Source organism: Motacilla alba, chromosome 10 (assembly GCF_015832195.1).
Source record: "Motacilla alba alba isolate MOTALB_02 chromosome 10, Motacilla_alba_V1.0_pri, whole genome shotgun sequence".
Lineage (NCBI taxonomy): Eukaryota > Metazoa > Chordata > Aves > Passeriformes > Motacillidae > Motacilla > Motacilla alba.
This window is the reverse complement of record NC_052025.1, coordinates 10,796,882-10,816,721: the sequence shown is the minus strand read 5'-3', so window position 1 is coordinate 10,816,721 and position 19,840 is coordinate 10,796,882. Positions and strand designations below refer to the sequence as shown.

Below are 19,840 nucleotides of genomic sequence, written 5' to 3'. Positions count from 1 at the left end.
CATTTCATACTTGCACATTAACAGAAAGGCAACAAATTGAGAATGCAAAAAACTTTATTAGCATAAAAAGTACATGTTCAGGAATCAAAACTCAAATTCCTCCACGGCATCAGGCATGTTTGATACATATTTCTGTATCTGCTACAGCTGAAGGAAGTCCGGGTTGTAAGATGTCAGAAGCTAAAAGTTGGGGGGAGGAGTTATTGTTGGGGGTTTTTTTTGTGCCTCCTTTTAAGTTATGTAAACAACTCAGAGTGAAACCTGTACAAGCAGAATATTAGCTATCATTTGTACACTTAAAAGTTAAATAAAACCCAATTTCAGCAATACAAAAAGCAATATAAAAAAGTACTCAGGTGCATGACATGCATCAGAAGAAAATGTAGAAGAACATGCCAAGTAAGTGAACATGTCTTAAAAGTTGGATCATACTGAAAATTCTCTGTAAATATCTGTATGGCTAGATATGAAAAACATGATAAAATTACTTGGTTCCCTAAGAGATCTATACAGTTGTATCTATTTCAACTTCATTAGACATGAATATATTAGAAAAATGAAGTGGTTAAAAGGAATAAGAAAAGTTTACTCAAGTTTCACATTTCAAGCTGCCTATTTGATAAGGTAACTAGACAGAGGTAGATATCCAGTATTAGTGGCCAAGCTATTCTAGCAAGACCTTTTAGCTATCCTGTCAAGCTTTTACATTCAAAGCCAATGTGAAAAGGTTTCATAGATGAAGGATGTCTTTCAAAAAGGCAGCCAGAAAACCTGTGTTGCTGATGGAAGTAGTTTCAATTATCCTACTGAAAGTGAAGGGTATTTAAGAATAAAACATTACCCAGACCATTATGAGGACACCACTTACCAAGGACTAGAGCTCATGCAGTCATTTTAACAAGCGTGACAGTGATTTGCTCATTTCCTAAGCCTATTTTAGAAGCTGAACCATTGCTAGCTACTGGGCTCATTCCTAGTCAAAGTAGGACTGCAGGGTGCCACGGCGGCGGATGTCACACGTCCAGCAGTGGAAGCCGCCTCCCAGAGAATTGGCGTGGCGAATGTTCACTTTAATTGTAGAAATGCCTGGAAGAAACATACAAGGCACGCTTTAAAATTAGATTCTCAACTTCGCATGGCAAACTCTGATCAGAACATTAGATGATACTCTATCAGATCACATGGCTGGATGTAAATGTGGAAGGTATTTGCTACTAGTTAGTTAAGAATTTGTTTTCCCAAATTCTAGGCAGAGAACAAACTAGGAACATAACTGGCTTGTCTATTCTGGTGATACCCTCAAGATTACACAGGGCCTAGAGCACAGCCAGTGTCTGATGTGTTATGATGTGCCAGTACTAAAAAGATAAACTCAGGCTTTGCAGTGTGAAGAATTAGCTGAAATTCTGCTACAATATATGATCAGGACGCATTTTCATAAATACGTGTAAGCATTTATGATTCGGACACTGAATGTGCTCTTTTAAGTGTCTCTCAAGAAAAGAAGTATTCAAGGTAGATAGCTCTGACTCCCTTTTTCTCTGAAAGGGAAAAGAGGCTCTTACTACCTAGGTAAAGCTTCCTACCCCTTCTTTTCAGCTCTGATGGATGTTTCAGCTGTGGCTCAGCTTATACAAAGTCCCAACAGAAGGATCAGACAACTTCTCTCTTACAGAGTTTGCCTTTTTTCTTCTCAGCACTTTCAGGAGCTCAGGAGCAGCTCAGTGGACTCTACCTCAGCAATATTTTTGTTCCAAGCAGAACCATCTCAGTCCTACAAACCTTTTGACTACCAGAGTTTATTTAGAACTTGCACAGACTGTGAAGTTCAAGGGTGAAAGATAAGCCATGATTAGCATTAATAGCCTCATTCTTTAAGTACTTTCAAGTATTTTTAAATCCTCCACTCTTTGCTCATGCAATAAAACAACCTGAGACTGAGCAGCTGTGCATAATAAGACTTCCATATTTTATATTCAACTACAGTTCTCCTGTCACTGCATATCTGAAGGAATTCCACACTATTATGAAGTTACATCTCACAGGACTGAGATTCTCCTTAAATGAGCAGAAATACCTGGGTTAAGCGATCTTAATTTGACATTTTAAAGGACAATGGGTTTGCAACTAGAAAAATCTGAAAGAATTTTGGCAGTGATGGATTCTCAACTCTATATCATTCAGCAATAGGTGCACTCAACCTCTGCAAGACAGATGTTGACCTCAAACTGGACAGTTTACAGTTTACAGTTACAGTCTTGATCTTTTACAAAGCTCATTCAAAGGCATCCTAGCAATAACTTTAGTTGCTGCTCATACCTTCATGTGCTGCAAGCTGTAGGGGGCAAAAGAAGACCATATTTCTATGACTGAAGTATTCAGGGGAAAAAATCACTGAACTATTCTTACTTGCTAATCCAGCTGTTTGAGTACTTTTTCCAGTGCTGTCTGCTTTGAGTGAAACCTCCATTTACCCCTGCTGGTAGCACAATAATGTTCTTGTAAGTGTATGTAGAAGTGTGTTAGACATACCCAGCTTTTCAAACATCTTCTGAATCGATGTCTCATTGGCATCCACCATCACACGTTTCTCATCCAGCATCAGGACATTCATGGAGAGCCACTTAGAAGACATCCACAGTGGGTGATCTAAAACAGGAGAATAAACCTTGTACTGTATCAATGTTATTCCTTATTAATACCCTTAAGAGTACTCTTGGAATCCTTGGGAAAGGAAGGGTGACTATACCATCTGGGATGAGTGGCACTGGGGGTTGAATCACAGTCCAGCCAGCTTTCTTGAAGAGCTCAATCTGGAAGAGTAATTTAAATATATTCTCAAGAGGGTTCTTAGAGTATCACATTAAGTCTCCAACCTATGCCAGATTTTCCCAGAATATTCCAATATGCATGACATACCCTGATCTCAGTTCACTATTCTGGTCCTCATTCAGGCTTCATCTACAAACCCAGCTTTCATACAAGCATTTTTTAAAAGTGTTTTTAGATTTTGCATACCAATAGCATTTATTTCTATTGGGTTTTTTACATGATAGATATGTTCAAGTCAAAAGGTAGCATTTACAGTTTGGAGCTTGTAAAGTAAATGTATTGGTAACAACTGAAACACATTCAACTATCTTGTTTTTGTGTTATTTCTTCCCATATTATTATAAAAGCCATTAATATGAGTTACACTGATGTTTCTAAAAACAAACCCATCAGAAATAACACAAAATTGCCTTTCCTTCACACTTCATAAGAAAATAATTATGCAGTTCATTTAACAAAGAGAACAATGTAAGGGCATCCCAAGGAATAATTTATGTCTCTAAGATTTACACAATTAAGTTAAAATTAAAAGGAGGATAATTTGGCAAAGGAGAATTCACTTTTCATCTCCATTGTCAGAATAGTTGGAAGAGTATTCGCGGGTGCTCCAGCGTTACCACGAGGCGGAGCTCCAGTCCTGAACACCTAATACCCAGCCCGGCCTGCCAGGATTTTAAAGAAAAGCTCCCTTTCATCGGCACCATTCAAGAAAAGCCCCCTTTCATCGGCACCATTCACACACACCCCCACCGCTTCCCGGGCATCCAGAACGGCCAAACCAGTTTTTTGTGAAAGCAAGCTGCATTTATCTTTTCTATCGACACAGACAGCAGTTTTCCCTGAAAAAAGTCCCAGGACATGGCTTTAATACAAGGAGACCAAGAAGAACATCCTCTTCCAAGTAACACTACAAAAAACTGTGGAAGGGAAAAGGGGAGGAAAAAAATAAGATTGTTTTTAAAATTATATTCCCGGAATGGATGCTGAAGGAGGCAGTAATTCAATCAGACTGTTTGCACTGAAAGCACTTGCTAGAAGAGACTGACGCTGCTGCCAGGAGCTGTGCTCTGCACATGGCTCCGCAGTGGCAGCACCCAGCTCTGTCCCTCCGATTCAGGGTCAGCTCAGCCGTTCCCCTCTGGTTGTACAGCTTCTGAAGCCACGGGGATCCTCACTAAAATCCTCAAGCACTGCAGGGCAGTAACACTACTGTAACAGAGATGAGCTCTTGCTCTCTAGAAGGCTTTCTGATCTCATTGTGCTGCTCGGCAATATTAGCTTTTTCTCAGTGTGGTGGCAGGTTTTCCAAATCTCTCCTCTTCCCTACTTTTCAGAAGGTATTCAAAGCTGAAAGCCTGAGCAACTATCAGCTTCCTGCCATTGGTTCAATTAACATCAAAGAAGAGGCTTCCAAAATAGGAATAAAAAGGGAGATTTGTCACCTGAGCAGCAGAAGCCCTTCAGTTTCTCCGAGGATGCAACTGAAGTATTTAAGCAGTGGAAGTGTTCAGAGAAGCAGCACATCCCAGGTGCTTGCTTTGAAACATCATTAAAAATTAGATTACTTCCATCATATTGAACCATGGACCCAGGAAGCGGCAGACAGTGGAATGTGTGGAACAGTAATTACCCAGCAGGGAGCTAACCCAGCTGAGTGGCTTTTAAACACTGAACACCTTCCCCCCTTGTACACTCTCACCTGATGGCAGGGACGGTCTGGGTTAGAGAGCACAAGACCAGGCCCAATGATGTTAAAAGTGGCATCGATGTGCATAGGGTTGGGATCCTTAAAGGATATTACATGTACTCTGTAGTCTGGTGCAAGGTGTCGCCTCATCCATTCAATACCCATGTAGTTTGTAACCTGAAAAACAGGACAAATTAAGCTTTACTAGGCTAGAATATAAACTGCATCCAAGTTTATTTTGTCCAAGGTTTTATTTCATTAAATATTTAAAGCAAATATAATAGAGAATTGCATGTCTTCAGCTAACCCCTCTTTACCTGGAAGGCAGTCTTATCCTGTAGATCAAGCATTCTATGGAGAGCAATTTCTTTTGCCAAGTCTCTTATTTTAACACTGCGCAGGAATTTTAAAAGAGAGAATACCAGTCTCTATGACAGATACCAAAACTGTTGAAAGAAAGCTTTGTTTACCTGGCTCCTTTGTACAAAGATATCTCTTCCAGCTCTAATGAAGTCAGCAGCATCAAAGCATGGCTCAAATTCAGTAGTTACAAATTTTCCCTGAGCAGCCAGTTTATGCCTGTCTTCAACAGAGTGGATTGGATAATTCTGGGTGTAGAGAAGAGAACAACTTTAGGTTGGACATGTTAAAAGAAAGTTCTCAAATAATTTGCTAGTAGGGAACAATTTGAAATTAGGAAAATGTGTTAATATTGATAGCTAGTGTGTTCCTTGGAGGTGGTTTTGGTTACTTCTTATTAGAATAGAAAAGAAAATCTAAGTGTGGACATAAAAGTGAAAGGCTTTAAACACATTCAACAATAGGTCATGAGATAAGAGACAAGAGTTATATCAAGAAATTAATTGCTCTTCAGAATCAGATCAAAAGTATTCATTACCAGGAGTTTAATACCAGTCCAACAAATCACTGCACAGTGACAGAAATACTGGACTGGAAGCTATTTCCTAACAGATACTGGACTGGAAGCTATTTCCTAACAGGACTCCTTAGGTTTTCCACATTTTGGAATGCAGCAGAACTTCAAGCTAGAAGATGGATCTTTATTATTACAAATAATTTTAAAATTAAACAAGGCAATTCAGAACAAGTGAGATGTAAAAATCCAGCACAAATTAAAAATACCACATGAATAATTACAGGCTCTAGAAGATTTCTAATACTGAAGGTGACTCTAAGGAAATTTTGTTTAACAAAGTCTCCTTTGTATCATTGATGACATTGTTCCCAAAAAGTTGCAATCATTTCACAACTGGTTCACTGCATTTGTAAATGCTGTCACCAAGGTTCTGATGCATTTGGGGGCTTATAGGAAACTACCAAAATTGTCCAGGTCAAAATTATTAGGAAAAAAATTAAGAAACTATTCACTAAAATATTTGGAAGGTAAATACAGTTTAGATCCTTCACTATTTCTTTTATGTAACTTTCAAAATACCAATCATGCAAAATAAGGATTATGAGTTGGGATTTTTTTCTGTGACAAAATAATATATTATTTTCCACTTTTCTAATGCACCCAGGACATATGGACATTCTCAGGGAATCTTTATTCTTGAAAGTAATCTCTGTGATGTTTTTCTAGCATTCCTTCCTCTTTAGTAATGCTCAGTTACAGCCAGTAACCAAAACAATTCAAAGCAGAGGAATTTAGTAGACACAACTTCCTGTTCCTTGTTCTCCAAATGCACACACTGAGTTTCAGCTGGAAAGGCTGCAGCATGTTTGCATACATTAGAAAAAAAAAAAAAATCTCCAGAGTTGTTTTGTGCCATTCCTCCTCACAATTTTCTGAATCCTAAATATCAGGTTGAAACTATCAACAAAATTCTGTATATTGAGAACTGAATTTCTGAAGGAAATTTAGAATAGTACCTGATCATAGAGTTCATCTGCCATTGTGGGTTTTGGGGCAGTTGTCCACTTAGCACCACTGTTGAAATAATCTTTGATTAGTCGTCTATAGGCCCTGTACTCAAAGAACCGAGCACGCCAAGCCATAGGTGCTTCAATAATTTCATTTCCCACCACTAACAGGATGTCTCTTGGCATGGCACCATACATACCTGAAAGGAAAGTGGCCATTAATGAGAAAAATATGCCTTTCTCATATCTTTCTGCTCAGGCACTTTTCCCTTTCTTTTTACCATTATTTCTATCCAAAATAATGGCAAAAATAATTCTAAGCAATGTGAGGAAGCCAGCACATAATATCAAGTCCTTACATTCCTCAGTAATTTTTCAAAGTAATATTTTTCATTCAAAATACATAGAACTTTTGCTACAAAGCTCCACTCATAACAGATTCACAGCTAGATGAAAATCATCCACCATCAAACCTCCACTTCATAACTTGGCTAATGAAAATTACCTAGACCAAGGCTTATGCATTACCCAGATGACTTTAAAAAGTGATTATGGGCAGCAAATTTTCCAAGTGGACAGCATTTCTTTAGATAGTATCCTTTTAAAAAGTATTAGCACAGAGGAGGAATTTGATGGAACACAGAACTAGCACAGAAAGCAGTCCATTAGACTTTTCCTTAACATTATCTGTTCCTCGATGAATGTGAATTCCACTAGAAAAAATTTAAAATATATTTTACATGAAAGAAGCCTGAGGACTACACTTGATGCAAAGCTTGGTGAGCCAGTGTGCTCTCACTGGAGATAATCATCCATGCAGGAATGTGTGTAGGTAAAGAGACATTCACATTTCCTTGACACTTGCAACAATCTTCCAGGCAAAGTGTTGCCTCCAACTGTTTTGTCTTCCATAGTTTAAGATGGATGCAACTCCAGGAGCCAACAAAGAGCTATCAAGAGGGTCAGAGGGACTTTGAGCACTTGACTTTCATGCAGGGGACAAAGCAGAAACATTCTACAGACACTTTGAGGGCCGTGACAGATTAGCACTCCTTGGCAGTGGCAGTGACAACATAGAGAGGGAACCTGGCAAGAGAAGTTCAGGCTGGGTGTCAGGCAAAGGTCTTCCATCAGGAAATTCACCCAGCATTGAAGCTGGTCAGTAAATCAGGTGGCAGAATCTCCATCCCTGGAGATCTTCCAAGTCTTAGCTACAGAAAACAGTCACTGAGCTCACTTAGTGCTGGTGATAATCCTGCTCCTAGCTAGAAGGTAGACTAGATGACATCCAAAATGTCTCAGACAACAGCTAAACAGACAAGACCTTCAATAATGGAAAAATATTTACCTGTAGACTCAAAATCAGGTGTTTTATACTTCACAGACCAGTCAATTGGATCAGGCCTCTTGACAATAACACCTTCTCCCTTCAAAATATTGCACATCTCTTCAATTTCAGCAATAGCTTTTTTTAAATGGTCTTTGGGGAAACCCTGGCCTCCAAATTTCTGGTAAAATCCCCAATATTTTTCATATGTGTTTGCCTAGAACAAAAGGACATGAAGTGACAAAGAACAAGCGCCAGTTATTTTGGAGTGAAATAGATGCAATTCTTAAAGTTTAAAGTTTCTTGTTCTTGATCCCAATATGTTTGAGTGTGCATTTTATCTGTTCCTGCAATATTTTGACTGCATTACACTTCAGTAAGTATTGAGTGACTAGTGTTGCCAAGTGGCCATTTGGTCCCTCTTACAGAACACTTTTGCAAACACACCAAATATGGCAAACACTGAAGACTCTCTATTTAATAAGGCTATTTAAATTAAAACAACCTTGAGCTTATCTGCAAAATGCACACATCTGTAGTCACCTTCTTACAACCTCACTTCAGTAATGTCACAGTGGTGACATCAGAAATTCTAAAGCCATCCCAAGTGCAGGTAACATGCCTTGTTTGGCAGAAGGTGCAGCAGCAGTCTAGAGGAGGCAAAAGATCCTAAATTCACCTGCTGGAGTTGGATTAAGTGTTCAACATTTACAGACCTAAATCCTCTTCTGAAATGCTGCGATAGCCTTCTTAAATTAAAAACAAATTCAAAATAACATCCCAGTTCTCATGGGTAAGTAAAACCAGACATATAATCAAAACAAATGATGCTGCTTCATTTTGATGTATCTGATGTTCCTCTGTCATGTCAGAGTTAGCTGAGATGAAAGTGCATATGGAGCCCTTCTGGAATCACAGCAAGTTGGAGAAACAGCAAGAGGATACAGAAGAAACTGCCCTTCCAAACATGAGGTTGTCTCCTGACACTGCAGTCCTGACCACCTCCCATAACATAATGTTCCCCCAAAGTCAGAGTGATGATGTTCCTGATGCCCTGAGCAGGCAAGGCCATCCATCTGAAGGCATGCCTGATCTCCTTTAACAATCCAGGCTGTTCCCTCTGCTGTTTTGCAGACTTGCCTCATGGTATAGAGGTAAGAGAGAAGAAAGAAAATTCAGCCTTAACATTTACACAGAGAGCCTCAGCATGGCCATCCTGCTCCTCCAGTACTGAAGCTTCTTCCCATCCTTCCTGAGAGAATTTGTTCTTTTTCTGTAAGTGAGGTCTTGGGTAATTTGAGCACCTCAAACTTGCCAGCTGGTCAGAAGTCACATGCAGATGACATGAAGTGCTCAGCATTCCTATGGAGACATGTTCTGCTAATGGGATAAATTCGTCCTGTGGATTGAAGCTGGTTATTTTCAGAGCCAGCCATGGTGTATGTGAATATCATCAATCCCTAAGAGCTGCAGCTCCTCTCTGCTTTTTTTCAAACCTGAGGAGCCACACTTGTGTTGCACTAATGGGACGGTGTAATCTTTAAGTTACAACAGAATAAAGGTTAGCACTATAACACGACTCTCATTCCCTGCCTTCCAAATAACTGGGAAAAGGGTAAATGGCTGGGACATGTATTTCATAGCAAACCAGTTGACATTTCAGGCCCCTTTGGTCATAGACATACAAGTCAGTTCAGAGTGTTCAAAAAGGACCATGGATAAGACACAGAAAAAACAACATTCAAAACAAACTATTTCTTTTCAGTAAGAAATTTAAAAGTGTTGTAGGAAAGACTGTCCTTAAGAAATAGCATTATTGTTCCTTATAGTTGCTTTAAACATTTGTAATGGAAAATAATTAACATTGTCAAAATGTACCATTAACCTAGTAAAGACAGTTAATAAATTTAGGATATTAAAACCTAAATTCAGATCAAAATTCTTTTTGCCTTATTCAGTTGTAAACACATGTACACACTCTCATCTTCTTACTCAAGATATAAGGATCAGTGGTAATAATATTCCCCACCCAAAATGCATTATTATTCACAAAATGTACTGAAGAGCATTACAGAATACAAAGCTATAAAGTTCAACTGCTTGACACAACTGCTTCAGAAAACATCTCAGTTGTGGGATTTTTCATTGCAGTGCTGATTCAAACAGGACATCCTCCTAATTAATGTTAAGATTTTTCAAGTTTTCAATAATTGTATTTACCTCTGCATAGCCTGTTTCAAGCTCTGAAAAGGATATGCAATAAAGTGTCAGCTCATTAATATTCATCAGAGATTCAGGGCTCCTTATTCAATTCCTTCCTTCCTCCTTCTTATGCCAAGCACATCATTCCCACATCACAGCAAAAACACTTGAGTATACCAAACCCTTGTCTCAAAGTAGAACAGAGTGCTGAATGCAGCCATACTTCCTGCATTTAAATATTTAGCAAATAAACACACATACAATCTTAAAACACTATCTCAACACAAGTATTTACCAAACTGCTATCATTTGAGATACATTTTTTTGAGTGTCTCGGGTCCAAAGCTTTGAATTTTCCATAAAAGTGTAGAATGCATCAGTTTTAAACTGCAGTTTTTATAAGCAGTGCCCCTCATGGACTCAGCAGACAGCACATGACACCCATCAGCTCTAGTTTCACTGCTCACAGGGGCAGGAACAGGACACACCTTACCTCTTGGCCACATGGAGATTTAAACAACCATGAATCTGTTAATTAATAATAATATTAATGTCAAGGTAGGACTGGACTACTGCTTGTATTATTCAGCAACACCCTCCCGGTGCTACTGCTGCAGTTTCTACAGCAATATTTAAGACAAAAGCAGAGAAAATTAGAGGAAACCATATCTCAAATTGGTTCTGTTCCCATTACTTGATGTGGACGTGGCAACTGACAAAAAGCAAATTTAAATCTTGCTTTAACTCTAAGTCACAGGTATTTGAATTGCAGAGGTCATCCTATACTTTGACATTCCTCACTGAGCTTTTGATATCACTTGTTAAAGAAAGTGAAGTTCTGACCTATTGTGAGTAGCTGTGGCTTAATAGGCAGCAAAACCTGTGTAGCATGTGCCACTTCAGCAAGTTAGACACTTGAAATATGTTTTCTGGTGCTAAAGCAAGCCCCTGCCCACTGCTAAGGAGCTGAATTTTGCCTCATTTAACATCACAATGTAAAATGTTAGACATTGTTTTCCTTACTCTTTCTGTACATTCATTATGTCAGTCCTACAGAAATGCACATACATTCACTTGTATACTAGAAATGCTAACCCTCATTCACCTCCTTCTCTGAAGCTGCTAGGATATCTTTGGAGTCTCTGAAAAACATGACACAGATTCTGTATGTGTGTGTGTATATATGTGTGTATATATATATATATATATATATATATATATATATATGACTAAGGGGAGAGAAGTCTTCCATACAAGTACATCTCAAACTTTCTCTGAACAACTATTTCCAGCACTTTAAACTTCTTTTCAGTATCTTTGTTTGCCATTCTTTCAATGTCAGATAAAAATTCTTTTTTTCTTTCTTTTCTTTTTTTTTTTTTTTTTTTTTTTAACTGAATCAACTTTGTCAGGCTATCCTTTAAATTTTGACTGAGGTCTCTTAGGGTAGAAGCCATGTGCCAGCTCATTTTGCTATGATAGCCATGGATTACATGCTGCCCTGCAGGTAGTGCTGTACTGTAATAACAAAAGATTCAAGAACATGCCCACAAATGCAGGTAACACACACATTCAGCAACTTTAAAGTCCAGGTGAAGAACACAAAAATCTGGAGCAAGTCCACTATTTGAGTATTACTGTTTTAAATGCAAGATTCCAGAGAAGAAAGAATAATGGAGTTATTTAGGTTGCTGATGCAGTTTTAGGCACAGAAAAACCCTGAATGAACAGTGGACTATGTATTTCCACAAATTATTTACTGTAGCACACAGGAGTTCCAGTAAACTATTTCAGGGCTGTCTAACACAAGAGTCCTGTTGGTCTACAGCTACAGAACTCAGCCTTGCTCAGACTATTAAGTAGAAAACAACACTTTTTTTTCAAGCTGTAACCCTACTTAGCTTTAAGCCAAATTAAAGTTTCATCAGTCCAGCTGTCTCAAAAGTTTGTGTGTGTACTTTGATAACATCAGGGCTGTATTACATATATTAGAGGTTGTCTCTGCTAGTGACTTCTGTTCAAACAGCTACTTCAGTTGAAAGTCCAAAGAAAAAAGCACATCCCTCACCAACACCGCTATGCTATAAAGTTTCACAGATGTAAACAGCTACCTTGAAGAAGAATTCCCAAGAGTAAGCACCACACCTTATGCATTGTAAAGCTTAGGTAAATTTTAGATATAAATTCCACATTTTCTATTTAAGGTTAGTTTTTATTGTTTACCTTAACCTCCACAGAAAAAGGCGGGACACAAGCATTTTCAGCTCTTCCCACAATGACCTCTTCCAGTGGGTCCCATTCATTGTATGAGCAAACAAGACAGTCCTTGGGCACAGGGCTTGCAGCCTTGTCCTCAGCAGCACAGGTGTTCTGCGAGGCCGCAGCTGCCTGGGTGCTCTGGAAAGTTCGCTGCACCCATCCTGTAAAGGCTCCTCGAAGCTTAAAATAAAAATAAGAACGAAAATTATGCTTCTCTTACAAAAGGCAAAAAAGCTATGGCTCAGCCCATAAATGCCTTAACACTATAATCCAAAAGCAATGCATGTTATTTGAAGTATTAACAGAAACACGGCGTGTTACAGCCACTCTAATTTATTCTCAGCCTAGCAGATGCTTAAAGGAAATTCTGCCTTTTAAGATACACTCGGTTTAGAAGGGTAAGGAGGTCGGAACACGGCACTGGCAGACAGGGGAGGGAGGATGCTGGGTGAGCCTCAGCCCGCGGCCGTCCCGCACCTCCCGTCAAGGCTCGGAGCGCCCGGCGAAGGGGACCCGGCCCGCGGAGCATCCCCAGCCCCGATGTGCGCGGCACCAACCCTCGAGCCGATGTAATGCGCTGCCTCGGCCCCCCGGCTGCCCCCGCGCAGGCACCGCACTCGCAGCATCGCCGCCGGCCCGACACGACGGGACGGGACGGGCTGGCCCCGCTTTATGTGCGCCCGGCCCGCCCCGCCCGGGGACAGCGCCCGCCCGGCTCCCCCGGCTCCGCCCGGCTCGGCTCCCCCTGCTCCCCGCCCGGCTCCCCCGGCTCCGCCCGGCTCGGCTCCCCCGGCTCCCCCGGCTCCGCCCGGCCCGGCTCCCCCAGCTCCCGGCTCGGCTCCCCCGGCTCCGCCCGGCCCCGCTCCCCCAGCTCTTTGCTCGGCTCCCCCGGCTCCCCCGGCTCCGCCCGGCCCGGCTCCCCCAGCTCCCGGCTCGGCTCCCCCGGCTCCGCCCGGCCCCGCTCCCCCAGCTCTTTGCTCGGCTCCCCCGGCTCCCCCGGCTCCGCCCGGCCCGGCTCCCCCAGCTCCCGGCTCGGCTCCCCCGGCTCCGCCCGGCCCTGCTCCCCCGGCTCGTCTCCCCCAGCTCCCGGCTCGGCTCCCCCGGCTCCCGGCCCGGCTCCCCCGCCAGTACCGAGCGAGGAGCAGCTGGAGCGGCCGGGCTCGGAGGCAGCCCCGGGAGACACAGCTCCAGAGCTGACACACCTGGATTTTTTTTCCGCGCAGGGATCTTCCGCAGCAACCTGACTTGGAGAAAGTCACGTTTTAAAATTTTTCTCTAAAATGTGTACTGAAGCGCATCATACGGTTATTTTTAGTCATCAAATACACATATTCTTCATTAAGCTTGTAGTCGACAAATTCAATTTTACCAAAAATTCTGATATTTCATACATTAAGAATTCAGATCTTTAGTCTACAACCTGAAGAGTTTGTGATTCACCACCTAAAAAAAAAATTGAATTCTATAATTACTGAAGGGGTGTCTCAAGAATATCCCAAACAGTTTTGATTTCTGGCTTCTCAAAATCCATATTGTGATATGATGAAAAGCCATCCTAAAACTAAAACCTGAACTGGTTAGCTGCTAGTAGACTGGTACATAGGTTTCCCTGCAAAACCTCTCCATGATAAAATCAACAGACTTATCTTCAAAAATACCTCTAGCTCAACAGAAACAGTCTACAACAAGAAATGTGTTTGCAACCAGCTCTACTCATATTTAATGTATCCCACTTAGCTGATTCTGCATTTTCTCTACTTTGCACATAAGTTCACTTTAAATAATTTCACTTTGCCATGTAAAAAGCAGACATACCAAAAATCAATCTTATCCAAATTATTCTGTTTAAAGTGTAAAAAAATCTGTACTTCTGGAAAGTAAAAAAAAATCTGGAAATCTTTCTTCCAACATGATTTTTGGTTCTGCCTTTATCATCCATGCAGTGCCTTGCTCAATACTCCTCCAGCCTATGCTCTGCTCTCCAGAGCTCCTACACTGAGGCTTGAACAGACACAGTATTTAACATTCTTTCTACATGCACAATTGCAGGTAGTGCTGATGAACTCAGCACACATATCCATAGCAGGAAAAGGTAAACATCACTAGTGATTACATACATTAAAACATATGGTCTTAGAGTACAGCAAATCAGCCACAGTTTTAACATGCCTTAGATACACAAGTAACTATGTTTTATTCTGCTAGGTAATTATTCATTCAGCAGTTTGCCTTTTTGGCACAGGTAAACACTAAACCTTCCCAGGACACATAACACAGTACAAGTTCTCCATGAACTTACACAGTTCCCAGAGAAAAGTTAATTATTTTAATTGGCATAACACCAAGTATGAATTACCCTGTTTCATGCAACTTCAGAATCTTCTCATAACTCACTCAGCTTGTTAGGACTCATTTGTAACATAATTACACCAAACACTATTCTTGTACCAAAACGTACACCAGAATTATTTTTTCAAGCTTCAAAAAGAATTTTTCTTGATGCTATTTAATCCCTAGTTATCATTTTTTTGTCATCTAATTAAAAAAAATAAAAATTAAAAAAAAAACCCAACAACATGAAGTTTATACTAGTTCTGCTCAAATTCTTGCTTTTTGATTCAGTTGATTTTGCTAAGGTCACTCTACTCACATTGACCTAAAAAAATTAATGATTGGCTTGTGGCTAAATCCAAAGGTCTTGCTTCCTTTTCTGTCCTTTTCAACTTATCAGCTAGTTTTGGACCTTTGAATCATTCTTTATCAACTGAGTTTACATAGTTTTTCTGACTGCACAACACTTCTTTCCTCACTTACTACATAGGTCTGATGCTCTATAGAGTCCTCACCATCACTGCAACACATTTTTGCTGAATGCTCTCACATTTCTTTTCATTTTTTTCTGTGTTGCATTTATTCTGTTCAGAATTATTTTTGGGGAAAGATTCTTTTCCCTATCTCATAGGTCTCTCTTCCTTTTTTTAGGGGTAGCTCCTCATGGACACAAGCCAATCTTCACCTAAGTACAGCCAAGCAGATTTTTTTCCTTTTCCTAACTGGCACATTTGCAGTCTGACCATGAAGCCTTGACTCATGGTAAATAGCATTTCCCTCCCAGCCTTTCTGACCCCCAGACTGCCCAACCCATCCACAATGCACTCTAGCGGTATCACTACACTTCTGTCCTCACTTGACCATCTTCTGAATCACTGGGAAAAAAAATCCTTTGTCTCCTTAAGCAGTTACTTATTGTTTCTTTGTTTACATCTTTTTATTCCTTAAGATCAAATACAATCATCATCAGTTTGCATTTGTGGTGTGTGAAAGGGTCATTCCTTACAGTTCTCTCTGGCATCAAAAAACAGAGTCCTCTTGCTTTTTGTTTGGCAGGCAGCTCTTTATTGCTCTACTTCTACAAGAAGGACTTGATCTAGCAGTGTACATTTTAACAGAGACAGAAATCAAGGAGCACAACACCAGTAATGATTATCCAAATTTAGAGAAAGCCAAGTTCATTCATTCAAATACAAGATGTTTATGTGAACATGTGGTTTTCTAAGCAGGCAGGGAGCTTTTCATATCAAAAACCTTTTTATAAAGATCACATGGTTAGTTTTATTACACAAAATTGCTAGAATTATTGTAACGCCTTGAAAGCTCACCTCACTAACCAAAAGCTTGCCAATTATTTTTAAATTATGTGCTGATCTAGTAAAGACACTTCCTTCCTCTGCATCCTCACCTTAGTATGGAATTTTAACTTGAAACAGAAGAAAGAGCTTCACATTTCTATTGCTAAGATTTGGCCTATGAATATTAATTAGCAAGTTGTGTTTTTTTTTAAGGGGCTCTATGCATGTTTTTTAATAGTCTATCCATCATTTTTAAATGACACAAGGTGCCTTGAATGGCTTATGTAAAACCACCTCAGAGCAGTGTAGTTCCAATTTTTCAAAAATTGGTAAATCTAGTGTTAGATGGTCTTAACATTTACATTTACTCAACAGTTTTTACCTTACTTACAGAAACTTAATCTGCTCAAAAATAGAAACATAAGAGACTTCAGTTCCTTCCTTCTACTACCTTGTCAAGGATACTGCTTGCTAAATTCCAAGAGACTATCACCCCCAGGAAGAGAATTTGGCCCAGCAAATCTTATCTGTTGGCTATCAGAAGCAACACAGAAGAATCCAGTATGCTTCTTAGAAAGCAAGTTTCAAACTTCCTGAAGTTCAAAAGTCTGAACTGTTCCAAATGGAAACAATAAATGCACCTCAAAACATTAAAATTACTTTTCCCCCCTCCTTTAAGCTTATAATTTTGTAGTGAACTCTGAGCTCTAAAAATAGCAAAAATATTGTTTCACACAATTAAAACAATTTCCCTAATTTGAAATATCTTTAACTTGTGACTTGTTGTAGAGCTAAAGCAGTGTACTATCGTCAAATACTTTGAAATATATTTCTATTCTAATTTAATAATACAAATCTTGCATTATCATTCTTCACACTCAAAATATAAAAGTAAATGTATCCAACTAAACAAGCTACATATATAAAATGGCAGGAAATTCTTTCTCAGCTTCACCAAACACCATTTAATGTTTAAACTTCATAATAAACTCTACATAGTTTCTATTTATCTTTTATAGTTATTGAAGCCTATTTATCTTTTATAGTTATTGAAGGATCCTGTAGTTTTCCCCAAATGCCAGCTCTGGATACTTCTTGGAAGGTTTTCTGTTCTTCCTCGTCAGGACATCCTTCCTGTGTGACATGCTAATGCCAAATTGTCCATCAGGCTGGACACAATCTGCTACAATGCAGTTTTGACTTCAGAATGAAACACTCCTATGAGCACAAGAACTAAGATGAAACTGAGCTCCTATATTTTTGTACAATTCATATGGTAAATGCTAAATCAGAAACATAAACTTTTATTTACTACATTCACATTTACTACAGTCACAGATGAGAGTTTATAAGGTTATGTGAATATACTGTTATTGAGTAGCTCTGCCCCTTTTTGCTAAGGCATTTAAGGGGTCTCTTTATCACTATCCAGCTAGCTATTATAATGAAATTCACAGAAACCTAATATCATTGAGACCTGTGACCCTTTCCCAAATGTGCCTGAAAGCAGCCAGCAGGTTCAAGTTGCAGGGAGGGAAGGAGAGAACAGACACAGATGCACATACACAACCCATGGCCATGTAATCTCCTGTTCTTGGAGGCAAGGCCAAAACCTTCCTTGTCTCTGAGAAATCAAACCTCCTTTGGTGAAAGTAGATGACTTCTGTAGATATTTTTTACAGAAAACTTAGGTAGCAATAGATCAAATTTTTGTAAGTCTCTTGGTATGAGGCAATTCTTAGTGCATTGTTTTACTTTATTTAAGCCAACATTGCTCTTCATATCTATTTGTTAAAATTTCTTTAAAAATTAACTGCAAAATGCAATCAAAAACGCATTTCAACACACATAATTGAAAATAATATATCAATGTTAATATGCATTGCACTGAATTTCAAGCATGTCTGATAACAGCAAACAATTTAACTCATTTTTGGGAGCCAAGTAGCTGGAATACTGAAAGGATATAGAGAAATGCAGCTATGTAGCCCTACTCTAAGTAAGGCTCAGTTACTGAGCCAAGGAGACCGTGCAGGTAGGAGAGGTGCACAAACATGAGGGGCAGGACATCAGCCAGTGAGAAGATAAAAGTTGCAATGAAATAGAAAACACAATGACAGAGCCATATTGAGCCACATTGAGACGATATATTGTTAGACTAAATTTTTGGCTTAAAAGTAGTAAAAAAAAAGTTTGGAAGTTTGAGCAAATAAAATAGTCCTTGTTGACTGAATCAACCTGATTTCAGGAAGATAAGAGTTTCCACTGTCCTTCTGGCCAATCATAAAATGTTATGTTACATCAAAGAAATGACTGACTTAATAATTAATTTCTTTTCCTCCCTGAGTTTGCAGAAATCCACATTCTGATTAGCTGCACTGTATGTGCATATAAAGATGAGTTTCAGCATACATATAAATACCTCTTTTAATTTTAGATGTCACGTTTCTATTATAGAAAGGTGACAGAGCTGAATGAAGTTCTATGAAGGCAAAGGATTTGGTGGCCATAATCCCTGACATTTTACACTCTGTCATTTCCAGAGGCAGTGCAGTGCTGACTACTGAAAAATGCTGGAGGTTCATGCAGCAAGAGGCACATCACTTGGTGGGATAGATTTCATTCAGCCCAGTATTTCCATGCATAGAGTAACACGATCTGCCGTTTTCTAGGGTCAATACTGTGACAATACTTTCTCTCAGGGCTGCCAAGTGAACTTCATGGCTCTAGGACATTTGAAATTTCTTTAATCTTAAATTTATGGTCTTGCAACACAGCCCGTTGTACGTAAGCATTTAAAATTTGAAAACTGCTTCACATCGTTCTTGAAGAATATTTCTAGGAATTGTTAATACAGCTTTGCTGTGCCTCTGAAATAACAACTGTGTTCAGTTTTCTGCTCACTCACACAAGTTTGAGTTGCAGCCATATCACATTACACAAATTCTGGCTCCTTTAACCATTGTGTGAGTGGCAACTGTAAGCAAGCTACTGCTCTCGTAATTTGAAGGGGTTTGTTCATGTGAAAGAGGCTGAAGTACCCTTGCACTAAACCTGATGGCAGAGCTTGTCTATTCACTTTGCTGCTGCCCAGGCAATAAGGCTGTGAGAGCAAAGCCACTTTCCTCCACCCTTCTTTCTAGGAAATCACTGTTCTTTGATAAGCACACCCTGTCATTTGATGCTGCTGTTGGCAGCAGCTGTGAACATTGCTCATACTGTACTGCCTTTGAAAAGTTTGCGGAGTATAATCTTGCCCTGATGGTAGGATAGCAACAAATTATACAAGGAGGATTTGATTTGAGTGTCTCCTTCAGAGGATTTAATAAGTTAAATAAATTTAATAAATGGAGAGTTTTATGCTGAATCTGAGTCAAGCTTAAGTGAGTGGTTAAAAAAAAAACCACTGGATTTGGACACATGGATGTCAATTACTCTTCCATCATAAATGAAGAAAAAATGGCAAAGTCAAAATTTGATGGTAATTAATACTTTAAAATTCTCAGCTAAGCTTTCTGCTTAATCCTTACCCTTTCATGTCCCCATGGTCACTCCAGTTCTTGACAGGTAATTTCTCAGCAGCCAAGAGAGCAAAGAGCTTGCTGTGACTGGGTACCTGTACTAACCCAGCTGACTGAACTCTGAGCTAACTCTGCTGGTGCAGCTCTGGAATGAGCTGTGTGTCTGTGATGAACCAACAGAATTCAAAATCTGTTCATGGGATAGAAGCATTTTCTGAACTTCACGAAAGAGAACTGAGAAAGGCTCCTTTAGGAGGTTCTCTACGAGGAGAGGAGATAATTCCTGAGCTTTGACAGCTCCCCCCTCTGATCCTGGAGCACATCTGCTCTGATGAATCCCAACCATGTCTGTGCAAGAAAGATGAAGATGGGCTCAGTGCCAAGAATTTAGTTACCATCCAGCAGCCATGTTACACCATTTTATCTTTCAAAAGCAATGTCGTGAACATAAAGGAACATAAAAGAGTTTGTAACAGAATGCAGCAAAGTAAAGACATCC

General features: G+C 39.7%; 1 protein-coding gene across 1 annotated transcript; it reads right to left on the bottom strand.

Moving 5' to 3' along the window:
* Positions 1–36: 36 nt before the first annotated feature.
* GATM (glycine amidinotransferase) lies at positions 37–12,897 on the bottom strand. The gene is made up of 9 exons (XM_038146886.1): positions 12,749–12,897; positions 12,156–12,371; positions 7,752–7,947; positions 6,413–6,603; positions 4,990–5,127; positions 4,532–4,696; positions 2,750–2,813; positions 2,533–2,649; positions 37–1,086 (listed from the first exon to the last, which is right to left on the bottom strand). The coding sequence occupies exons 1-9, from the start codon at positions 12,815–12,817 to the stop codon at positions 974–976; spliced, it is 1,269 nt and encodes a 422-aa protein (XP_038002814.1). The 5' UTR covers positions 12,818–12,897; the 3' UTR covers positions 37–973.
* Between the last annotated feature and the right edge of the window lie 6,943 nt (positions 12,898–19,840).